The sequence below is a fragment of the Schistocerca cancellata genome, chromosome 2, assembly GCF_023864275.1.
Source record: "Schistocerca cancellata isolate TAMUIC-IGC-003103 chromosome 2, iqSchCanc2.1, whole genome shotgun sequence".
Taxonomy (NCBI): domain Eukaryota; kingdom Metazoa; phylum Arthropoda; class Insecta; order Orthoptera; family Acrididae; genus Schistocerca; species Schistocerca cancellata.
Genome location: NC_064627.1, coordinates 1,074,842,142 through 1,074,865,191, shown reverse-complemented (window position 1 = coordinate 1,074,865,191; position 23,050 = coordinate 1,074,842,142). Strand labels below are relative to the sequence as shown.

Sequence of the window (23,050 nt, the reverse complement as noted above, 5' to 3'; positions counted from 1 at the left end):
AAATCACGTGGAACAACTCAAGTTGCAATACCAATTTCATTGGAACCCCAAACATGGCTTCATATGGTGAACATCTGGTGCCTTCATGATAAGCCCTATTTTCGACTGCTTGCACAAACCTCAGCCCTTCAGACCATTTTGAAGTTTCATTTGTTTATATCCAAGGTGATAACATTTTTGTTATCATGATTTGCTCCTTCGACTCATCCCTGAGACTGACTGTGCCTTGGCTTCTTGTGGACTATCTTTATATCACTCCACAACCCACATAAACTTTGAATGACTTGCTTAAAAACTCTCTACCATTACCAGAATCAAGGATACTTGGGGCACCAAAGCTGGTAAAAATGTCCAAAAGATGATATGCTACTTCATCAGCCCTTTTTGAAGTTTTCTGTGTGGAGGATAACAAATTTTGTCAAATGATCTTGGTATACAAGTATGAACTTCGAATTATTGTTTGTGTTTGCCTGCATATCAATTAAGTCAATTTAGCATTGTGAATTCATTTCACTGTGTGTGACAGGTTTCACTACAACACCCCTTTTCAATGTTTTTTGCTTTTTTGACGTGGTTCACATAATCTCAAATAAGTAACAATTTATTCAAGTCAGATTCCTGTACTTATGATTCAGTTCCGCAATCACCCGTGTTCAGCAGGCATGGCCTATAGCAATGTAGGTCTTATGTAGTACATTAAACAGTTCATCGAAACAAACATAATAACGAATTTCATCTTTTCCAGCAGACACCAGTGCTATGAGTTTCTCTTTACCTCCGATGTTGAGAACATCATATCGCTTCAAACGTCTGTAGTGACCAGATTTTTTATTGGAGACGTTTTTTGCATTTTTCACTTCACTTAACAGAATATTATATCGCTCAGCAGTTACATAAAAATTGTTATCCTTCTTCTTATTCACTGATTCACTTAAAAGTTCGTAAAATCTGTTATGCATAACATCACTCATTTTGATGCAAAGTTGCAGAAGAAACAAGAAACACCACTAAAATGAGTCGCAAAGGTGACCATACGCACAATGCTTGACACTGATTGAAACTACGCAGCAGTGAGTGGACTGAAAACTCATAATTGCCAACAAAGAAACTTATCTGAACAAAATCTTTGCCTTTACAAATGTCTGCTTGTGTCTGTGTATGTGCGGATGGATATGTGTGTGTGTGCGAGTGTATACCTGTCCTTTTTTCCCCCTAAGGTAAGTGTTTCCACTCCCGGGATTGGAATGACTCCTTACCCTCTCCCCTAAAACCCACATCCTTTCGTCTTTCCCTCTCCTTCCCTTTTTCCTGACAAAGCAACCGTTTGTTGCGAAAGCTTGAATTTTGTGTGTATGTTTGTGTGTCTATTGACCTACCAGCGCTTTTGTTTGGTAAGTCTCATCATCTTTGTTTTTAGATATATTTTTCGCACGTGGAATGTTGGAAACATTCCACGTGGGAAAAATATATCCATAAAGAAAGATGATGAGACTTACCGAACAAAAGCGCTGGCAGGTCGATAGAGACATAAACCAACACAAACATACACACAAAATTCTAGCTTTCGCAACCAACGGTTGCCTCATCAGGAAAGAGGGAAGGAGTGGGAAAGACGAAAGGATTTGGGTTTTAAGGGAGAGGGTAAGGAGTCATTCCAATCCCGGGAGCGGAAAGACTTACCTTAGGGGGAAAAAAGGACGGGTACACACTCGTGCACACACACACACATCCATCCACACATATCCATCCACACATGTGTGGATGGACACGCGTGCGTGCGCGAGTGCACACCCGTCCTCCCCTTCCCCCAAGGCAAGTCCCTCCGCTCCCGGGACCGGAACGACTCCCCACCCCCTCCCCCAAAACCCAAATCCCCTCGTCCCTCCCCCTCCCCCCCGACGAGGCAACCGTTGGCCGCGAAAGCCAGAATCCTGCGTGCATGCCCGTGTCCGTCCGTGCGTGCATCGACGTGCCAGCGCCCTCGCCCGGCAAGTCAAATCATCCTTGTTTTTAGATACATCTTTTCCCACGCGGAATGCGTCCCTCCATTTTATATATATATATATATATATATATAATAGAGGGAAACATTCCACGTGGGAAAAATACATCTAAAAAGAAAGATGATGAGACCTACCAAACAAAAGCACTGGCAGGCCGATAGACACACAAACATACACACAAAATTCAAGCCCTCGCAACCAATGGCCGCCCCATCAGGAAAGAGGGAAGGAGAGGGAATGACGAAAGGATTTGGGCCCTAAGGGAGAGGGCAAGGAGCCACTCCAATCCCGGGAGCGTACCGTATTTACTCGAATCTAAGCCGCACTCGAATCTAAGCCGCACCTGAAAAATGAGACTCGAAATAAAGGGAAAAAAAATTTCCCGAATCTAAGCCGCACCTGAAACTTGAGACTTGAAATGCAAGGGGAGAGAAAAGTTTTAGGCCGCATCTCCAAATCGAAACAAAGTTGGTCCATTGTAATATGATAGACAATTTAGGTCGAATGAATGACGATACAGCTACAGTAGTTTGGTTCGAGTTGTAAGCTTAGCAGTTAAGCTTTACCACGTAGCCATTGCTATGCGTCAGGTGCTCCGTCCGTATTTATACGGATACCCTTCCTTTTTCACGTGCTTCGTCTGGTTTGAATCGATTGCTTATTTTGCTTTGATCTGATAAATGCCGTTTTCTTTGTTATAGGTGTTTGCGTCACTCTTAAGCTGAAAATGCATTACTGCACTGTGTCATGCATTGTTTGTCGCATTCTTATAGTGCGTGTTTACGGCCAGTCGCGGCTCGCGGCATGGCTTGCTTTTGTGCGCGCTACCGCCGCGTACAATTAAAAAAGAGAGAGAGAGAGAGAGAGAGAGAGAGGAATCGTCTCATTAGCGAAACAATGTCAAGAGACTGCTATTTGTTGTTACTTACACTGCTGCTTTCTTTGATAATCAACAAGAATCAAATAATAGACTGCGTATGATAGAACATGTTCTGAACGAGAGTTTGTGAAAATTTTTCTCCGTTTGAAAATCTTTGCGGCCGGTTCTTTATTACATCAAATTCTGCACAGAAATTACAGTCATCTTAGATTTAAAAATCTAGTCACTTGCCGTTCATTTCTGACTGTATCACTATTAGACATAAGAATAATACGAATATAAACATGACATGATATGTATATTCTTCCACGTTTGCTGTTGTCTCACTCTATAGTTTCGTAGTTTATTAGGCAGACAGGATTTAAATGAGATAGCAGCAAACACGAAAGAATACATGGCAAAATGTTTATATTCGTATTATTCTTATGGTGAAGAGAATACTGTATGTGATTCAAATTTCATCAGGTTCCTATTAGCAACCATCTCTTCTCAGAGATAGGAAAAAATTCAGAACGTAGAGTTGGCCATATTGACAAACATCGCAAACAGTCTTGCCAGCCAGATTTTCGTAGTACACTGAAATTGTGCTACATTCGAAGATGAACAATACGGAATTTGTACTTACTTCGTTGGATAATGTATGAAAATGCAGTGGTCGAAACTCGCGGCGGAGAAAAAAAATCTCGTCTTCCACTTTTTTTTAAAAAAATTATTTACTGACGCAGAGGTTTTGGAGCCAGTATTTATCTTTGTGCCTACAAAGTATGCTTGCATAGCGCTACATGTATTCGCCGGCAGAAGTTAGTTGTGGCGGCACGTACGAACATTTTTCATAACTTCCGCTAGCTTTGCACTCGATTCTAAGCCGCAGGCGGTTTTTTAGATTACGAAAACCGGAAAAAAAGTGCGGCTTAGATTCGAGTAAATACGGTATACACTCGCGCGCCCGCGCGCGCGCGCGCGCGCGCGCGCGCACACACACACACACACACACACACACACACACACACACACATCCATCCGCATATACACAGACACAAGCAGACATTTGTAAAGGCAAAGAGTTTGGGCAGAGATGTCAGTCGAGGCGGAAGTACAGAGGCAAAGATGTTGTTGAAAGACAGGTGAGGTATGAGCGGCGGCAAATTGAAATTAGAAATTAGCGGAGATTGAGGCCTGGCGGATAGCGAGAATAGAGGATATGCTGAAGGGCAAGTTCCCATCTCCAGAGTTATGACAGGTTGGTGTTAGTGGGGAGTATCCAGATAACCCGGACGGTGTAACACTGTGCCAAGATGTGCTGGCCGTGCACCAAGGCATGTTCAGCCACAGGGTGATCCTCATTACCAACAAACACTGTCTGCCTGTGTCCATTCATGCGAATGGACAGTTTGTTGCTGGTCATTCCCACATAGAACGCTTCACAGTGTAGGCAGGTCAGTTGGTAAATCACGTGGGTGCTTTCACACGTGGCTCTGCCTTTGATCGTGTAACCTTCCGGGTTACAGGACTGGAGTAGGTGGTGATGGGAGGGTGCATGGGACAGGTTTTACACCGGGGGTGGTTACAAGGGTAGGAGCCAGAGGGTAGGGAAGGTGGTTTGGGGATTTCATAGGGATGAACTAAGAGGTTACGAAGGTTAGGTGGATGGCGGAAAGACACTCTAGGTGGAGTGGGGAGGATTTTATGAAGGATGGATCTCATTTCAGGGCAGGATTTGAGGAAGTCTTATCCCTGCTGGAGAGCCACATTCAGAATCTGATCCAGTCCCGGAAAGTATCCTGTCACAAGTTGGGCACTTTTGGGGTTCTTCTGTGGAAGGTTCCGGGTTTGAGGTGATGAGGAAGTGGCTCTGGTTATTTGCTTCTGTACCAGGTCGGGAGGGTAGTTACGGGATGCAAAAGCTGTTTTCAGGTTGTTGGTGTAATGGTTCAAGGATTCTGGACTGGAGCAGATTCGTTTGCCGCGAAGACCTAGGCTGTAGGGAAGGGACCGTTTGATGCGGAATGGGTGGCAGCTGTCATAATGGAGGTACTGTTGCTTGTTGGTGGGTTTGATGTGGACGGACGTGTGAAGCTGGCCATTGGACAGATGGAGGTCAACGTCAAGGAAAGTGGCATGGGATTTAGAGTAGGACCAGGTGAATCTGATGGAACCAAAGGAGTTGAGGTTGGAGAGGAAATTCTGGAGTTCTTCTTCACTGTGAGTCCAGATCATGAAAATGTCATCAATAACTCTGTACCAAACTTTGGGTTGGCAGGTCTGGGTAACCAAGAAGGCTTCCTCTAAGCGACCCATGAATAGGTTGGCATACGAGGGGGCCATCCTGGTACCCATGGCTGTTCCCTTTAATTGTTGGTATGTCTGGCCTTCGAAAGTGAAGAAGTTGTGGGTCAGGATGAAGCTGGCTAAGGTAATGAGGAAAGAGGTTTTAGGTAGGGTGGCAGGTGATCGGCGTGAAAGGAAGTGCTCCATCGCAGCGAGGGAATGACCAGCAACAAACTGTCCATTCGCTTGAATGGACACACCGTCCGGGTTATCTGGATACTTCCCACTAAATATATCCTCTCTTCCCGTTATCCACCAGGCCTCAATCTCCGCTAATTTCAAGTTGCTGCCACTCATATCTCACCTGTCATTCAACATCATCTTTGCCTCTGCACTTCCGCCTCGACTGACATCTCTGCCCAAACTGTTTGCCTCTGTATATGTCTGCTTGTGTCTGTATATGTGTGGATGGATATGTGTGTGTGTGTGTGTGCGAGTGTATACCCGTCCTTTTTTCCCCCTAAGGTAAGTCTTTCCGCTCCCGGGACTGGAATGACTCCTTACCCTCTCCCTTAAAACCCACATCCTTTCGTCTTTCCCTCTCCTTCCCTCTTTCCTGACGAAGCAACCGCTGGTTGCGAAAGCTAGAATTTTGTGTGTTTGTTTGTGTATCTATCGACGTGCCAGCGCTTTCGTTTGGTAAGTCACATCATCTCTCTCTCTCTCTCTCTCTCTCTCTATATATATATATATATATATATATTTAAAAACAAAGATGATGTGACTTACCAAATGAAAGTGCTGGCAGGTCGACAGACACACAAACAAACACAAACATACACACAAAAAATTCAAGCTTTCGCAACCAACGGTTGCCTCGTCAGGAAAGAGGGAAGGAGAAGGAAAGACAAAAGGATATGGGTTTTAAGGGAGAGGGTAAGGAGTCATTCCAATCCCGGGAGCGGAAAGACTTACCTTAGGGAGAAAAAAGGACAGGTATACACTCGCGCACACACACACATATCCATCCACACATACACAGACACAAGCAGACATTTCCCTGTCTGCTTGTGTCTGTGTATGTGTGGATGGATATGTGTGTGTGTGCGAGTGTATACCTGTCCTTTTTTCTCCCTAAGGTAAGTCTTTCCGCTCCCGGGATTGGAATGACTCCTTACCCTCTCCCTTAAAACCCATATCCTTTTGTCTTTCCTTCTCCTTCCCTCTTTCCTGACGAGGCAACCGTTGGTTGCGAAAGCTTGAATTTTTTGTGTGTTTGTTTGTGTGTCTGTCGACCTGCCAGCACTTTCATTTGGTAAGTCACATCATCTTTGTTTTTAAATATATTTTTCCTTCGTGGAATGTTTCCTTCTATTATAACCATATCATATGTGTGTGTGTGTGTGTGTGTGTGTGTGTGTGTGTGTGTGTGTATGTGTGTTTTCCTTGTGTAATGAGCTGTTGTACATTTGAAATAATTATTACTTTCACATACAATTTGTATTTAGAACACAGGAATTCTACCAGTTACCAGAAATGATAAAAAATTGCAGACATTGATGGATAAACACAGAGACAGCATAACAAGTGTGAAACCTTGCAGTACAAATTTTGGAGTGACTGAAATCATGAAACATAGGTTTCCAGGCCTAAGGTATGGGTGATTGTCTCATGTGGTTAGAGTACTGTGGCACTAAAGTTAACAACCCATGCTTTATATTTTCCACTTATTGTTTCTAACAAACTTATGAGGTTGATATAAGCATTGTAACATCCACCTTACAAATAACAAATTTAATGAATTTGACCCTCTTTTCTCACTAATTAACCATGTAAAGTGTACTGATGATTGAAGCTGAAATGCAAATTACCAGGTTATAAAGGGGTATGGGAGTAGCATTCTATAGTGATCACCATTTGTTCAGTAATGACAACAAAGCAGAAGAGAAGGGAATGGGATGATCTGATAATCTGTTTTCATGTTAAATCTCCTTGGAAATCAGCAGTTACTAATTTTTGCACTAGTCTGCCACTTTGACACCCGGAACAGTACTGTTCTTTTTTTGAAATAAGATCTGTCAATGAAAATACAAACACTGGAAATGCTACAGTATTTCTTTAACTTGTTAGTTTTTTTGATTACTAGGCTGTCTTCAGACAAAACTATCATGAGCAATAAGAACAACTCTTGAAAAGCTATTTTGCATGAAAGGTATGTAGGAAAACCTCAGAATGAATGTCATCATTGATAGTGCTATTGATACTTCATCAAAACATCCATAATATGTCTCTTCCACTGATAAACAGGAAAACAAATGTTAAGCTGTGACAAGAGAATCCGTTAACTTGGAAAAGATACTTATGCATTCCAAGCCCTCAGGGACTACTGATTTCCATGAGAGCTACTGATATAATAAGGTTCTTTTTTTCCTGGTGGTGTGTGGTCCTTCCTTTGTTGCCTTTATATACATTTTTGTATGACAGCCATACTGTCCCATAATTTAGGTGATTGCTAACTTATTCTGTAGTCTAACTCATTATAAAGCATCTCTGACAATAAACAGTGGCTAAAAACAATGAGGTTGTTTCATTGCATTGTAATTAGTTCTGAATCTTATCATATCACGTTTTCAATGTGTTTGCAAAACACATACTTCACTGTATGACAGCTTAAGTTAATGTTACTCAACTGTTTCTGTTATTTGTTATTATTTTCCAGTTGGTGTAAACACCTGTGGATCTCAACACATTTTTGGTTGTGTAATATAATAATTATTATAGTGTTCAGTATTACTATACTCTTTTTATTCCTGTCTTTTTTGTCTGTTGCAGAAACATTCTGCTAAATTATGCTGTTTACAATCCAGGATTTGGCTACACCCAAGGCATGTCAGATCTCTTAGCTCCAGTATTAGCTGAGATCAGAAATGAATCTGATGCATTTTGGTGTTTCGTTGGGCTAATGCAAAAAGCCATATTTGTGTGCACGCCTACAGATAATGACATGGACAAAAATCTGGTAATTTACTGTTTACATTTAAAAAATGGTAGGAGCAAAGGTAACAACTCATCATATGCAGTAGTTGAGGCATTTTGTGGTTGATGGGCTCATAAAAAAGATTGAAAATGTATCATATTTTACATCAATACAAAATATGTAAATTTTCATTTTGAATTCCCAGTCTTCTGCTTATTTTTAGAGATTACCGAAACTAACCACTCTCTGCTTTTTGTCACGGCTGTACCTGTATGCCTTAAGAAATGTGTGATCTTTATTGTACAGACAGCAAAGTGATAATATCAGCAGCTACCTCATCGAGACTTTAATGGTAGGAAGGCATATAAACATGGACTGATTATTTTGTTAAGAAACACACACACACACACACACACACACACACACACACACACACAGCATGGTTGGTTATCTACCTTCAGTTTCTAGTTTCTTCTAGGTGTCTCCTTGGCTGAAGATAATCATATTGCTCAAAACTGGTTTTAAGTAAATCCACCAGTAATATACACAACAGTGCTTTAAATAGATTTGACTGCTATTTATATTTATTGCCACTAACATCACCATGATGGACAGTCTCAGATCTTATATGAAAGTTTATCACAGGTAGATACTTTCACAACACTCTGAAATGGTATGGCAGTGGCAGGGTAATCACATACAAAGTCTGACAGAAGATTACCACCACAATAATTTTAGTTTACAGTCACTGAACACACAACATTTCTTGATATAATACACAAGAGTATAAAATTCTATTTTGTTGACACACAGAAATGACCAAAATGGAATTTACTCATAGAATGAAAGAAAGAAGTTCATGAAAGATAATACAGGTTGCTATATATTGTGATGCAAGTGATTATTGGCAGTCAACCTTTTATGAACATAGATGTTCCCAAAGTGAATTACTCCCAAAGAGTGCAGGTTTCTGAATGGGGTCAGCTATGTAAAGAATATGAATACTTCTGGATTTCAGATATTACTTATTTGTTTCTAAAACTGCTAAGTTAGAATTTACTCATGTGTCTAGGGACAGCAAATCTTCGTGCTTATTGGATGAGCCGAACAATTGCAGGTAAAACTGCTTCCTGGTGGCAGACAATGAAAGCTTATACTTTCTGTGCAAAATTCAAAATTGTTTATTATGGAAGTTTTAATCTTATGTAAGTTGTCACAATCTTCACAATGTGTCAGAAGTTCCAAAGACACTTATGCAGTTTTTACGTTCTCCAGTTTATTTTACAAAAAAAATCCTTGAAAATATACCCCGCAATTGAAGGTGTAGTTAAGGTTATATTCTTCCCAAACTACAATTAATTGTTCATGAGAAAAATATTCCAGTTCTTATTATATTAACTGACTAATTACTCAATGTTGAGGAATATGCATATAGATTTATTGCCAGTGTCAGCACAAACATCAGGAACACTGGTTTCCTTCATTAACCTGCAGCTAATTTGATCTTGAATTGGTGGAATTTTACATACTTCTCTTGAGTAGTTCATATCCAACCACAGCAGTTTACGAGTAGCTACACTAAAACACTATTTTCAAGTTCCCGCATTTTACGTTTACCTGATTTTTTTACGTTCATTTTCGTCGGTCCCAATAGAAGTCAACAAATTTTTTCCCACAATTAACAAGTCCATGTTACAACATTTTGTTATGACGACAACGAACAAATTGTTGCCAATGTGAATGGCTGGTGGCCTATGCTAAAAACATACAAATCTCTTCTTTGCATATACAGCAATTTTGTCAGTGAAGTCAATAAGGAGCTGGCTGCATGATCTGGGCTGCAACGACTAAAATAATTAGAAGTCATTGGTAAAAAATAATATGTTGTACTTAACTGATGGTACAGGAATCTTCATAGTCAGGATGAACATAATTACAAACAGAGACCTATAGAGGCATCACATAGGCCGTACTTTAACTAAGTGCCTTGTTAGGGGTTGCTTCCTATCAGCTGAAGGCTATAATATTACTTTCCTACTTAACGTCCCGAGCAAGAGTGGCCGAGCGCACGCTAGAGACTTGTTGCAAGCTACGGAGTGGCGCTAGTCTTGACTCACGGGTCCGGCAATAGTAGTATGGACCACAGTCGATAACTGAAACCCCTAACAAGTATGGTATCAAATGTTGATACCACATCCCTACCCCGCAAATCTGCGAACGGCTGTTTAATATGGCTTACGACCGCCAGGTGGAGGACTTCATGCTGATGCGGTTGAGGAGATGGGGAGCCTGACTGCAGGCAAGGCATGCCCACCCACACCCTGCCATTCAGACCAAGGGGAGACAGGAAATGTCTGGAAACCTACTCTAGGGTGCACGTCAACATGAGGTGTGTGCGCTTCTACAACTATAGGAGGAACCGAAGGGCCGACCTCCATCGGGTCGGGGCACCCGACCGGCAACAAGGACTGGAAACTCGGAAGTGCAGACTGTTCTACAGCGGGGGATGGCGTCATAATCAGAAGTTCACTGTGCACTATCACAGTTGAAGGCGACTGGTCCATATGGTCATCCGGTCGCCGCAGCGATGCTGGCACTGCAGGTGACTACGGCGTGAGACATGGCGTCCACACTGGTGTGTCATCGCGCAGCAGAGGCGAAGCTAGGAGCACTGGCACGCAGGGGTGAGGAGAGCAAGGAAGACGTCCCTGCGGGGGTAGCCCCGTTGGCGCCGACACTGGAAACATAGGGCAAGCGACAGAGACCCCACAACGAAAGAGGCGCATCTGATTCTGATGCCTGCGCACCATACCAGACGGTCTTCGAGACAGTCTTGAGATGACAAACATAGCACAGACAAGATGGTGAAGAATGCGCCCTTTCAACCATCGGTGAATGCTTCGGAAATGACGAAAATAGACAATATCATCTGGCCAGAATTTGTGGGTCTGCCGTGGCAAAGAAACGTGGTGCGGAGGATACAAAAAAGTTCATCAGAGTTCTGTGAGGATCAATTCAGCCAGTGAAGCACTGTAGCGGGCCTGCAATCGGTACGAAGATAAAAACAACAAAAGAGCGTCCTCGCAAGAATGAGAGGTGCGCAAGTTAGACGTTTGTGACTCAAACATCCGAATGAATCTTTCAGTGGCTCCGTTCGATTGAGGAGCGAACGGTGCTGAAGTTAAATGCTGAATACCATTAGATTCACAAAAGGTTTCCAACTCTGCAAACAAAAAAACAACAAACCAACGGATCTTCAATCCGATTTTTAGATATAGACCATTGCATTGTGGTATAACACAAAACAACATTTAATACTGGGTTGTTAGCTGCTGCTGTGGCTATACGACAAAAGTCAACAGGAAAACTTTCCACATCATCATCATTTTGCACATCTATGAACATACAAGCCTTTTTGGAAGAGTCGAACAGCGTGTCTTCAGCTGTTGGCAATTGGTATAACGTGTCAGCATTATTGTGCTGGGCAGTAGGCCGATACAAGATGTCATAACAGTACTGCGACAAAAATAGGACCAACGAAGAAATTTTTGAGCCGTATGCAGAGGCACGGGGTTTGATGGGTGAAACAAAGACGTCAAAGACTTGTGGTCGGTGAGAACTGTAAACTTGCGACCATATAAGAAGTTGTGGAATTTTGTAACAAAAAATCAAAGCGAGAGCTTCCTTCTCGATCTGTGAGTAGTTACGCTGCACAGAGGAGAGTAGCTTCGATGCAGATCCGATTGGGCAATCATGCAAACCAAATTTGTGAACAAGAACAGCCCCGATCCCAAAATCTGAAATGTCAACCATGAGGACAAGAGGTTTTGTAGGATCGAAGAACATAAGACATGTACTAGATAACAATGCAGATTTAAACTGCTGAAAAGTACGTTCGCTTTCAGGCAACTAAATGAATGGAACATTCTTTCAACATAGTCTATGTAATGGTGCTGCAAGGGATGAAGCGTTAGGCAAAAACTTGTGATAATAATTGAGCATTCCAAGGACGGATTGTATTTCTTTAACTGTCTTGGGTGCCTGGTAGTTCTTATATTGCTCTTAAATGATCCGGACCCGGATGGATGCCTTGAGAGTTTATTACGTGCCCCAAGTAGGATAACTGTTCAGAAAAAAAAAAATATACTTGTCCCTATTGAGTCTAAATCCATTCTCACGTAGCACTTCAAATAACTGTCTCAAATTATGCAAATGTTCATGCTGCGTAGAACCAGAAACTATGATGTCATCTATGTAATTACACACCAAAGGAATCAACGCACAGAGTGTCTGTAAGTACTGCTGAAATAGTACTGGGGCAGAGGCACATCTGAATGGAAGTATCTTAAATTTGTAGAGACCTAAATGGGTATTCACGACGAGAATCTTCTGGGATTCTTCATCCACAGGAATTTGACGATACACATCTTGCAAATCTAACTTAGAAAAATATTTGGCTGGACACAATTTGTCAAACAGGTCTTCTGGACGTGGCAAAGGAAATGTTGTAACAAGTTGAGGAATGACTGAGGCTTTACAATCCATGCAGTCGGAATTTGCCTAATGGTTTCGTTAAGATAACCAATGGTGAAGCCCATAGTGATGCTGTCACTGGTTCAATCACTCTTTGAGCCTCAAGTTGATGCAATGTTTTAGAAACTTCTTCGTGAAGCGCATGAGGCACTGTGTGAGCGTGGAAAAATTTAGGCTGTGCATTGTCCTGCAATTCAATATGTGCCTGAAATTTTTTCGTGCAACCTACACCTGGTGAAAAAATATCAGCAAACTCTTGACATAGTTCAGAAACACTGTCTGTGGGAACACTTTTAGTGACAGCTAGTACGTTATCGCGCACAATTGAGGAGAATACAGCAAATAAATCAAGACCAAAAATATTTACAGATAAGGGTGAACATGCTACATGAAAAAAAAAAAAAAAAAACACTCATGTTTGTCCACAGTATGTCACTGGCAAACTACACAGTCCTGATACCAGGATACTTTGACTACTGTAGGTAGCTAACGTAACATTTTCATTGCACAATGGAGGTGAACCAAGCAATTCATAAGTTTTACGATTCATTTGTGAAACAGACACTCCAGTGTCCAACTGAAAGGAATCGTATGATTTCGAATGTTCAAGTCGACAAAAAGTTTGTTCTGCCATCGGCGAAAAATGTCGGTCTGAGAAGCCATGTCCACTGGCAAATGTGGACGGGCAGATCAGGCCTGGCGAGACATCTTTCGTCAGCATGCACTAGCCTTACAAGCAAAATTGTCACAATTGGACAAAAGCACAGGTACTGGAGGTAAATTTACAACATTTATTTCCATTGCTTGTGGCTCATTGTAATAGGAAGTCTTATATCAGAAACCATTCTGGCGGAAGCTACTTTGTCTGGAAACTTGATACTGAGTCAGATTTTTGTCATTTGAGGCACAATGCCTGGACATGTCCCTTCTTGTTGCAAAAATGGCACACAGCCTTGTGCAATGTGGAATTCTGGTGTGAGTGCTTTGAATTACATTGCGGGCATGAATGCAAAGTAGGCGGCCGCTGCCGGCACATAACAGGTGTCTGTTTCCTGGAAGGGAATTGGGGAGGAGCGTGCCGAGCCAGTACAGTGGCATGTATGTGTGATGTGCGCACAGCTGGCTTTCTAACCTGACAGACAGCGGGAGGCAATTCGAAAGAATTTTCAGCAAGTCCAAAGTGTCCTGTCTGTCCAAAATGTCCAACACTAGTTCTAAAGTGGGTTTGGATAATTTAAGAATTTGCTCTCTAATGCGTGTGTCTGGCACATTTTGCTCAATAGCATCCCATACCATTACGTCCAAAAGAACAAGAAAATTCACAGTCATGAGTGAGGCCTTGCAAAGTGGCTACCAACTCACGGTAATTCCGCTGAGGGGCACGTGTTGGGCGGAGAAATGTGTACTGCTTAGCCACAATATTTATGTTTTTCCTTGTAATAATTGGTTAATGCCTGAACAAGTTCTTCGAAACTGTGCTGATCTGGAGAACTTCTCGGGAAGAGTTTGAGGAGGATTCTGTACAATGCCACTCCTACACAAGATAAAAGGGCATGCAGCTTTGTTGTACCTTGGATGTCATATGCGGCAAGGTGGTGTGAAAACTGTCCGTGCCACTCCTAGCAACTTTCCACGCTGGCGTAGAATGCTCAAAATGGCAGGGCTGTGGCCCACTGTACGGTCGGCTCCTGTGCAGACGGTGTGTGCAACAGCATGTTGATGTCCCTGGACGAACTGTCCCAAGGCTTGCAGTAGTGCGTTGGACTGCTGATTCTGTAATCGTAACAGGTCTGCCAGTACATTTCATTCCTCTGAATTTGCCATCACAAATAAATCAAAGAATCACAAATGGGAGCAGGAGAAAATGTCTTCCACTCTTGGAGTCACACAATGTGGAGAGGAAGGGTGGAGCAGTCGGGTTTATAGTCTGTAAACACACATAAACAGAGATAGTGTAAACACAAACGAAATAAACCTCTTGTCTCCAACGTATCGTTGAATCATCTCTGCTTTCACTGCTCTGCTTTCCAAATAATCTGTGTCGCGACTTCCAAACAACGACGAAAGAAACGAACAAGAGATATGCACTGTACATCGCCGATACTGTTAAAGAACGACGAAATACTTTTACCTTCATCGCCAATTGTTATGACGACGATGAACGAATCGTCACCAATGTGAATGACTGGTGGCCGTTGCTAAATAGAAGTCATTGGTAAAAAATAATGTATTGTACTTAACTGATGGTACAGGAGTCTTCATAGTCAGGATGTACATAATTACAAACAGAGAGCTATAGAGGCATCACGTAGGCCATACTTAAACTAAGCTCCTTGTTAGAGGTTGCTTCCTATCAGCTGAAGGCTATACTACTTTCCTACTTGACGTCTCAAGCAAGAGTGGCCGAGTGCATGAGACTTGTTGCAAGCCATGGAGCAGCGCTAGCCTCAACTTGCGGGTCCAGTATCGAACCGTGATATCACACATTTCACCTATGTTTTCTTTGATGTTATCATGTTCTTTAATATTGATTTTCATACAGATTTCTGCAGAAAGTGCATTGTATTCCTGCTCAGAGTCAGCATTGGAACAAAGTAGAAAACACAGACCATGTGCATAGTTATTGATAGGGTAACATAGCATCAGTACAGTAAACAGGATTGTCATTGTCGAATTGTTGGGATGCAGCCACCTGTATTATAGGTTCGCTGTGTTTGGAAGGTCGGAAAAGTATAATGTGGTACTGCCTTAATGGTAACCATGATATGATTATAGTGACTCTTGCAGCAAGCTTCCTTCTGTTAATTGCATTGTATCACAACAGCTTTAATTTAATTTTGCAGTCATTTATACAAATAAACACTGCCTTGGAGGATGGCCATCTCTGTAATGGGCTTTTAAGAACTGTTGTTACTTCTGCGTGAAATACACAAATCCGTACTAGGTGTGTAGTCTTAGGTTGATACAATTTCATATCAAACATAAACATTCCTCCTCAAGATGCTCCATAACATGATGGCAGTTTCTGCACTCTTTCTCACCCAGGATGTCCCTGAACCAAGTGACCTTGTCAACAGCAAGCTGTAGATTTTGTGCCTGTCGTTCTCTGTTTATGAAGCTGTCAACTGTAGTGTGTGTTAACCAATATTGTGCTACAAGTTTTATTTACTGTAACTTTATAATGATGATCAATAATAAGTCTCACATTAGAATACAAATATCTTTTTATAGTGGTTTTACGAAAGACTTTTGCTTCCGTGGTTTATCTACACCATTGCATATAATTGGAACGAAGAGTAAAACCCGCACATGTGTTTTTGTCAGCATTCAGCCACTGCCTTTGTGATTGATGCTTTGTATACTGTAGAGAAACAAGTGGAGGTAATTACTGTTGAAAAGAACAAAAACAATTATTTTAAATTTTTTTAAATAGGATAATTTAAATTATTTTAATTTACTATTTTGAACAGTGTAAAGAGAATGTCTGTAAGAACAATTTCAAACAATGGAAACTCCAGGTAGGAGAATCAGCAGTATAGGAAGAGACAGAGTGCTACTTTCCATAAAAAGACATGCCAAGTTGCAGACTGGCAAAATTAAGACACTCACATTTAGCTTTTGGCCATAGTCTTGGCAGTAAGGCGCGCGCACGCACACACGCACACGCACACACACACACACACACACACACACACACACACACACACACACACACACACACATTTCACGCGCACACGACTGCCAACTCCAGCATCTCGGGCCGAGTTGAAAGGAATGTTCATGAAAACATACAGTAAAACCCTCTTTTTACGTTTACCGAAAGCTATATGAGAATGTCTTTTAAATGTGGCTGTCTGCAACTTGACGTAAAAACAATTTATTCATTTTTGCTTGCTGTGTTTCCTATGCTTTCCTGTATTTTACACTTCCTGCATTTTATACTTTTTTGGGTCAGTCCACTGCAAATGTAAAAAGGGGCTTTTACTGTATGTTTTCATGTAACACTCCTTTCAGCAGATTGAATTTGCCAATAGCACAAAGACTATTATAATTATATTTAACAGTATTGGAGGTGGAGAAGTGTTAATTAATATACTGAACTGGGATGGAGAATCAGAAACACCTGGCAGGCTTTGTGATATAGGTTAGTCAGCTTAATGAGTGTATTGTTAGAGCAAGATCTACACAATACCAGTGTTTATGTACTTTTCATAAGTGTTCAAAATATTTTGAAAATTGAGCAAACTGTTTCTATAGTCCATAATCTCAGTAGTAGTGCCGTAGAAAATTTTCTTGTTAAATGTGTTTTGCATGAAGGAATTGCCCATAAGGTACACTATGTTGCAGGAATTCAGGATTATTAATATTAAGACTACTTTAGTACAACAGTGTGAGTTTATAATAAAAACTACCCATGCTGTCTGATAGACATTAGTGTTTTGTTGATACATAAAAAGCAAATGAAAATGGTCACTGCTAATGACAGTAAGTTAAAAATGCAAAGCAAATTGTCGAAGCACTTTTTTTTATGGGAAGAATCATGATAAAATAGGTGACAGTATATTTCTTTGGTACAATTTGTAAACTTATAAAGGTCTCAAAAATGAGACACCATATTTAAATTGCACATATTCTATTTTCCAGATGAAAGTTGTATTAATATAAACAAACTCACAATAAGCAAAACATATGAATCGTAGACAGGAGACTTCTGTAAGCTTTTGCTATCTGCCACGATAAAGCACTATGAGCTGCAAACTCGAGACCAACCGAGCACAACGGATTGGCTTACACAATCGGTCCAAGATTTTCTGTCTGTAGGCATTAGTCGAATTGACTAATTGGGATGAATTGTATGTTCCAACAATAACTTGATTTACACAATAAATGATTAGATAAGAAAGTAAAAAAGATTACAGAAATATTTTGTAAATAGTTCTCATGTTGTAAAATATGATAATTTCTGCAAAATTTTAATTAGTGGCTTAATTAATTAAAGAAGGGTGCCATTTGGTCCAGAAAAGATAGGGCAACAGAAGTGTAGTGTCAAACTTAGGAATATAATAGACATAATCCTATAAAAGGCGGAAGTAAATTGAGTGTGTTCAAACTTTGATTGTTTCTTAAGTTCATTAATTTTAGGAAAACTCAAAAAAAATGTTACAGTAAAGTCTGGAGTCATAGCTTTCTGATGTGTGTCAATATGACCAAAATCTCTGGATAATGCAGTTGAAATTTATTATCAAGAGCTGTAGTAAGATTTCAGTTATTGGTTATTTTTAATTAGTAAACTAGTTAGTGGCTAAAGAATGTCTTGGAACAGTAGTGTGTAAAAGTAGGATGAAGCAAACAGCTTGGTGGAATGATACAGTCAAGGCAGCCTGTAAAAGGAAAAAGAAGGCGTATCAAAAATGGCTACATACCAGAACCCAGGTAGACAGAGAAAGTTATGTTGAAGAAAGAAACAAAGCCAAACAGATAATTGCAGCATCCAAGAAGAAATCGTGGGAAGACTTGGGAAACAGGTTGGAGACTATTGGTCAAGCTGCTGGAAAACCATTCTGGAGTGTAATTAGCAGTCTTCGAAAGGGAGGTAAGAAGGAAATGACAAGTATTTTGGACAGGTGAGGAAAACTGCTGGTGAATCCTGTGGATGCCTTGGGCAGATGGAGGGAATATTTTGAAGAGTTGCTCAATGTAGGTGAAAATGCGATCAATAATGTTTCAGATTTTGAGGTAGAATGGGATAGGAATGATGATGGAAATAGGATCACATTTGAGGAAGTGGAAAAAATGGTCAATAGATTGCAGTGCAATAAAGTGGCTGGGGTGGATGAAATTCAGTCGGAACTCATCAAATACAGTGGAATGTCAGGTCTTAAATGGCTACACAGGATAATTGAAATGGCCTGGGAGTCGGGATAGGTTCCATCAGACTGGACAAAAGCAGTAATCACACCAATCTTTAAACATGGAAACAAAAGATTGTAACAACTACAGAGGTATCTCTTTAATCAGCGTTATGGGTACAATCTTCTCAGGTATTGTTGAAAGGAAAGTGCGAGTATTAGTTGAGGACCAATTGGATGAAAATCAGTGTGGGTTTAGGCCTCTTAGAGGTTGTCAGGACCAGATCTTTAGCTTACGGCAAATAATGGAGAAGTGTTATGAGTGGAACAGGGAATTGTATCTATGCTTTATAGATCTAGAAAAGGCATATGACCGGGTTCCTAAGAGGAAGTTATTGTCTTTTCTACAAGATTATGGAATAGGAGGCAAACTTTTGCAAGCAATTAAAGGTCTTTACATGGACAGTCAGGCAGCAGTTAGAGTTGACGGTAAATTGAGTTCGTGGTTCAGAGTAGTTTCAGGGGTAAGACAAGGCTGCAACCTGTCTCCACTGTTGTTCATATTATTTATGGATCATATGTTGAAAACAATAGACTGGCTGGGTGAGATTAAGATATGTGAACACAAAATAAGCAGTCTTGCATATGCGGATGACTTAGTTGTGATGGCAGATTTGATTGAAAGTTTGCAAAGTAATATTTCAGAGCTAGATCAGAAATGTAAGGACTATGGTATGAAGATTAGCATCTCCAAAACGAAAGTAATGTCAGTGGGAAAGAAATATAAACGGATTGAGTGCCAAATAGGAGGAACAAAGTTAGAACAGGTGGACGGTTTCAAGTACTTAGGATGCATATTCTCACAGGATGGCAACATAGTGAAAGAACTGGAAGCGAGGTGTAGCAAAGCTAATGCAGTGAGCACTCAGCTACGATCTACTCTCTTCTGCAAGAAGGAAGTCAGTACCAAGACTAAGTTATCTGTGCACCGTTCAATCTTTCGACCAACTTTGTTGTATGGGAGCGAAAGCTGGGTGGATTCAGGTTACCTTATCAACAAGGTTGAGGTTACGGATATGAAAGTAGCTAGGATGATTGCAGGTACTAGTAGATGGGAACAATGGCAGGAGGGTGTCCACAATGAGGAAATCAAAGAAAAACTGGGAATGAACTCTATAGATGTAGCAGTCAGGGCGAACAGGCTTAGATGGTGGGGTCATGTTACACGCATGGGAGAAGCAAGGTTACCCAAGAGACTCATGGATGCAGCAGTAGAGGGTAGGAGGAGTCGGGGCAGACCGAGGAGAAGGTACCTGGATTCGGTTAAGAATGATTTTGAAGTAATAGGTTTAACATCAGAAGAGGCACCAATGTTAGCACTGAATAGGGGATCATGGAGGAACTGTATAAGGGGGGCTATGCTCCAGACTGAACGCTGAAAGGCATAATCAGTCTTAAATGATGATGATGATGATGATGATGAACTAGTTAGTTTGCTGGTTACATGTACCAGGGATCATTTTGCATGATAGATTGTAATGATGTGGAATGAGTCATTTTACATTCACATTGAAAATTAGTTTGTACATATGGTTATATTCTGAACATTTTTAAGCATTTTTTATTATTACTGTAATCAGCATCTTACAATTTATGCTCTGATTAATAAATTTGCATTAAATATAGTCTGAACAATATTTGGATAAGTTTGGACAATACTGCATATACACAAATTTTATAACTGGATACAAGTGAAAAATTGACAAAGGAAAAAATATTAGTTATTAGTTATAATGCAATAGTAATAGGTGGGATGGATTCAGCTTGATTTGTTATAAGTTGAACAGTTAAGATAAAGGATGGAGCAACAAGGTAGGGGAGACACCAAAAGAGGGGAATACAAACATGACAACAAAGAAAGCTCACCCTGATGCCGGCAGGAGTAATAGTGTGCTGCACTATGAGGTTGGGTAGGGTAGGAGGGGGCGGTGTGATACAATAGAGGGAGACGGAGACCCTGAGAGGTCAGTGTGGATGAAGATTCATGGACTCATAATCAAATAATAAAAGTAAAATTCAGTGGTCAGGGTGCAGTAGAAAGTAATAAGAAACAGATTTTGAGAGGTGGGGTAGGTGGTGGAAATAGCAGTGCAGATAATGTACAGGAACTAATAGAGATTGAGGCCACAGGATCTTCAGGATCAAAAGGTTGTGTCAAAAAAGTAGTTTTCCCACATATAAACTTCAGAGAAGTTATTGTTGAGAGAGGGGAGGGGAGATTCAGATGGTACTGGGTGTGACACAGCCATTGATTTTAATCATGTTGTATGTAGTGGCCTTCTCTCCCACTGGGCAGTCAATTGTGCCCAAGGGCACAGTTTGGTTGTGGCCATTTACTTGGGTGGACAGCTTCGTGGTAATGCCCACATAAAAGGGCATAGAAAAGTTGCCTTGGAGTTGTTATATGATGCGACTCATTTCACATGTGCCTGTATTTCTGAAGAGATAGAACATTGGTGTCACAAAACTGGAATAGGAATGGGTGCCTCAGAACAGGTCATACGCTGGGCTTTCAGATCAGTATGCAGTATGACTTGTGTTGGATTTGGCACAAACACAGAAATGTCATAGATAATATATCACTTTGAGATACTTGGAAAGGATATTCCTCATTTTAGAGAATTACAAAAGATATTTAAAGATTGGGCAGAGAACTTGTTTCCACAGTTCCATTCTTGGATGATACTGAGAATATGGAAGGTACTCATTTGCAGTTAGTTGGTTTACAGAAATGGTTGGACTGGAAGAGAACAGGAATGTATTTTGCAGGAGATCAGATGGGGTTAAAGGAGGCAAAATTGCAGCTCCTAGTCAATTTGTCATAATAACTACTGCAGTTTCCAGTTATTGCTCCAGTATGTTGTGTTACTATAAGTTCTCTGTTTACAGAACTACCTCAGGGAACTCATTCGTTTGATGGTTCCCCAATTCTATAATCATCTGTTGCGACACAATGATGCTATGGAGCTCCTGTTTTGTCACCGCTGGATACTTTTGTAAGTAACAATTTATCTGATGAAAATATTTTTACAATACATTATAGTGCAACCTTCCATCTGTGTTTACAGTGTAGCCAACCAAATATAAATGTGAATTGCTGCAGTTTGCTGAACTTGACACAGTATTATCATAATTCATATTTTCATTTCCAGGTGCTTCAAAAGGGAGTTTCCAGAACCCATTGCCTTGAAAATGTGGGAAGCATGCTGGGCAAACTATCTTACGGACTACTTCCACCTGTTCCTATGCTTGGCTATAATCAGCATTTATTCGGATGATGTCGTGGCCCAGGACCTGCGCACAGATGAAATGCTGCTACACTTTAGCTCGCTGGCCATGTTTATGAACGGGGAGCTTATACTCAGGAAGGTACTTACATTCTTATGTAAATCAACAAGGAGAGTTTCTTTAAACACTCTATAAATATTGGAAGGAGTAACAGTAACAACTCACCATATAGCTGAAGCATTGAGACATTGCCAGGTACATAAACAAAACTGTAAACTTACTAGCTTTGGGACAAAGTGTAATAACCTCATATTCGCTCGTAAGACTGACCTGAATTTTCACTCTGCAGTGCAGTGTGGGCTGATTTGGAACTTCCTGGCAGATTAAAACCATGTGCTGGACTGGGACTCGAACCTGGGATCATTGCCTTTCATGAGCAAGTTCTCTTAACAGCTGAGCTGCCCAAACACAACTCACAACTTCGCCTCACAGCCCTACTTTCACCAGTATGTCATCTCCTACCTTCCAATCTTCGCAGAAGTCCTCCTCCACACCTAACAGAACTAGCACTCCCAGAAGAAAGGATATTGTGGAGAGATGGCTCACATGGGATATTGTTTCCAGAATGAATTTTCACTCTACAGCAATGTGTGCACTGATTTGAGATTTCCTGGCCAAGCCATGTCTCCACAATATCCTTTCTTCCAGGAGTGCTTGTCCCACAATGTATGCAAAAAAAGTCTGTGGAGTTTAGAAGGTAGGAGACGAGGTACTGGCAGAAGTAGGGCTGTGAGGGTGGATCGTGAGTTGTGCTCAGATAGCTCAGTCAGTAGACAAATTGCCGATGAAAAGCAATGGCCCCAGGTTTGAGTCTCAGTCTGGCGCACAGTTATAGTCTGCGAGGAAGTTTCATTCTCAGTCTTGTTTGTGCCTTTCAGTGACTCAATGCCTCAACTATGTGGTGAGTTCCATTATATATGGTAAATTGTTACCTTTATTCCTTCCGTTATTAATGTTACAAAAGGACTTTCCATTACCCTATCTTTATTTAATATGTACAAAAACTGCCACGTGCAAGGTGGTTACAGATTTAACAAGTGTCAACACAGATGAAAGACTGTACTTACCAACAGAGATTAGAGAGTAACAGTAATACAAAATGGTTGGTGATTAAACTTCTTTGTGGAACTATAGGTTTCTTGTGCTATTGAAGGTTTTTTTTTAGCACAGTTAATAATTACCAGAGACAGGA

General features: G+C 40.9%; 1 protein-coding gene across 1 annotated transcript in view; it reads left to right on the top strand.

Moving 5' to 3' along the window:
• Positions 1-23,050, top strand: part of LOC126163074 (TBC1 domain family member 16) — a 100,808-nt gene that overhangs the window by 65,219 nt on the left and 12,539 nt on the right. The window contains exons 9-11 of the mRNA XM_049919979.1: positions 7,984-8,170; positions 21,460-21,566; positions 21,723-21,939. Coding sequence (XP_049775936.1) covers positions 7,984-8,170; positions 21,460-21,566; positions 21,723-21,939 — 511 coding nt within the window. The remainder of the gene's footprint in view (positions 1-7,983; positions 8,171-21,459; positions 21,567-21,722; positions 21,940-23,050) is intronic.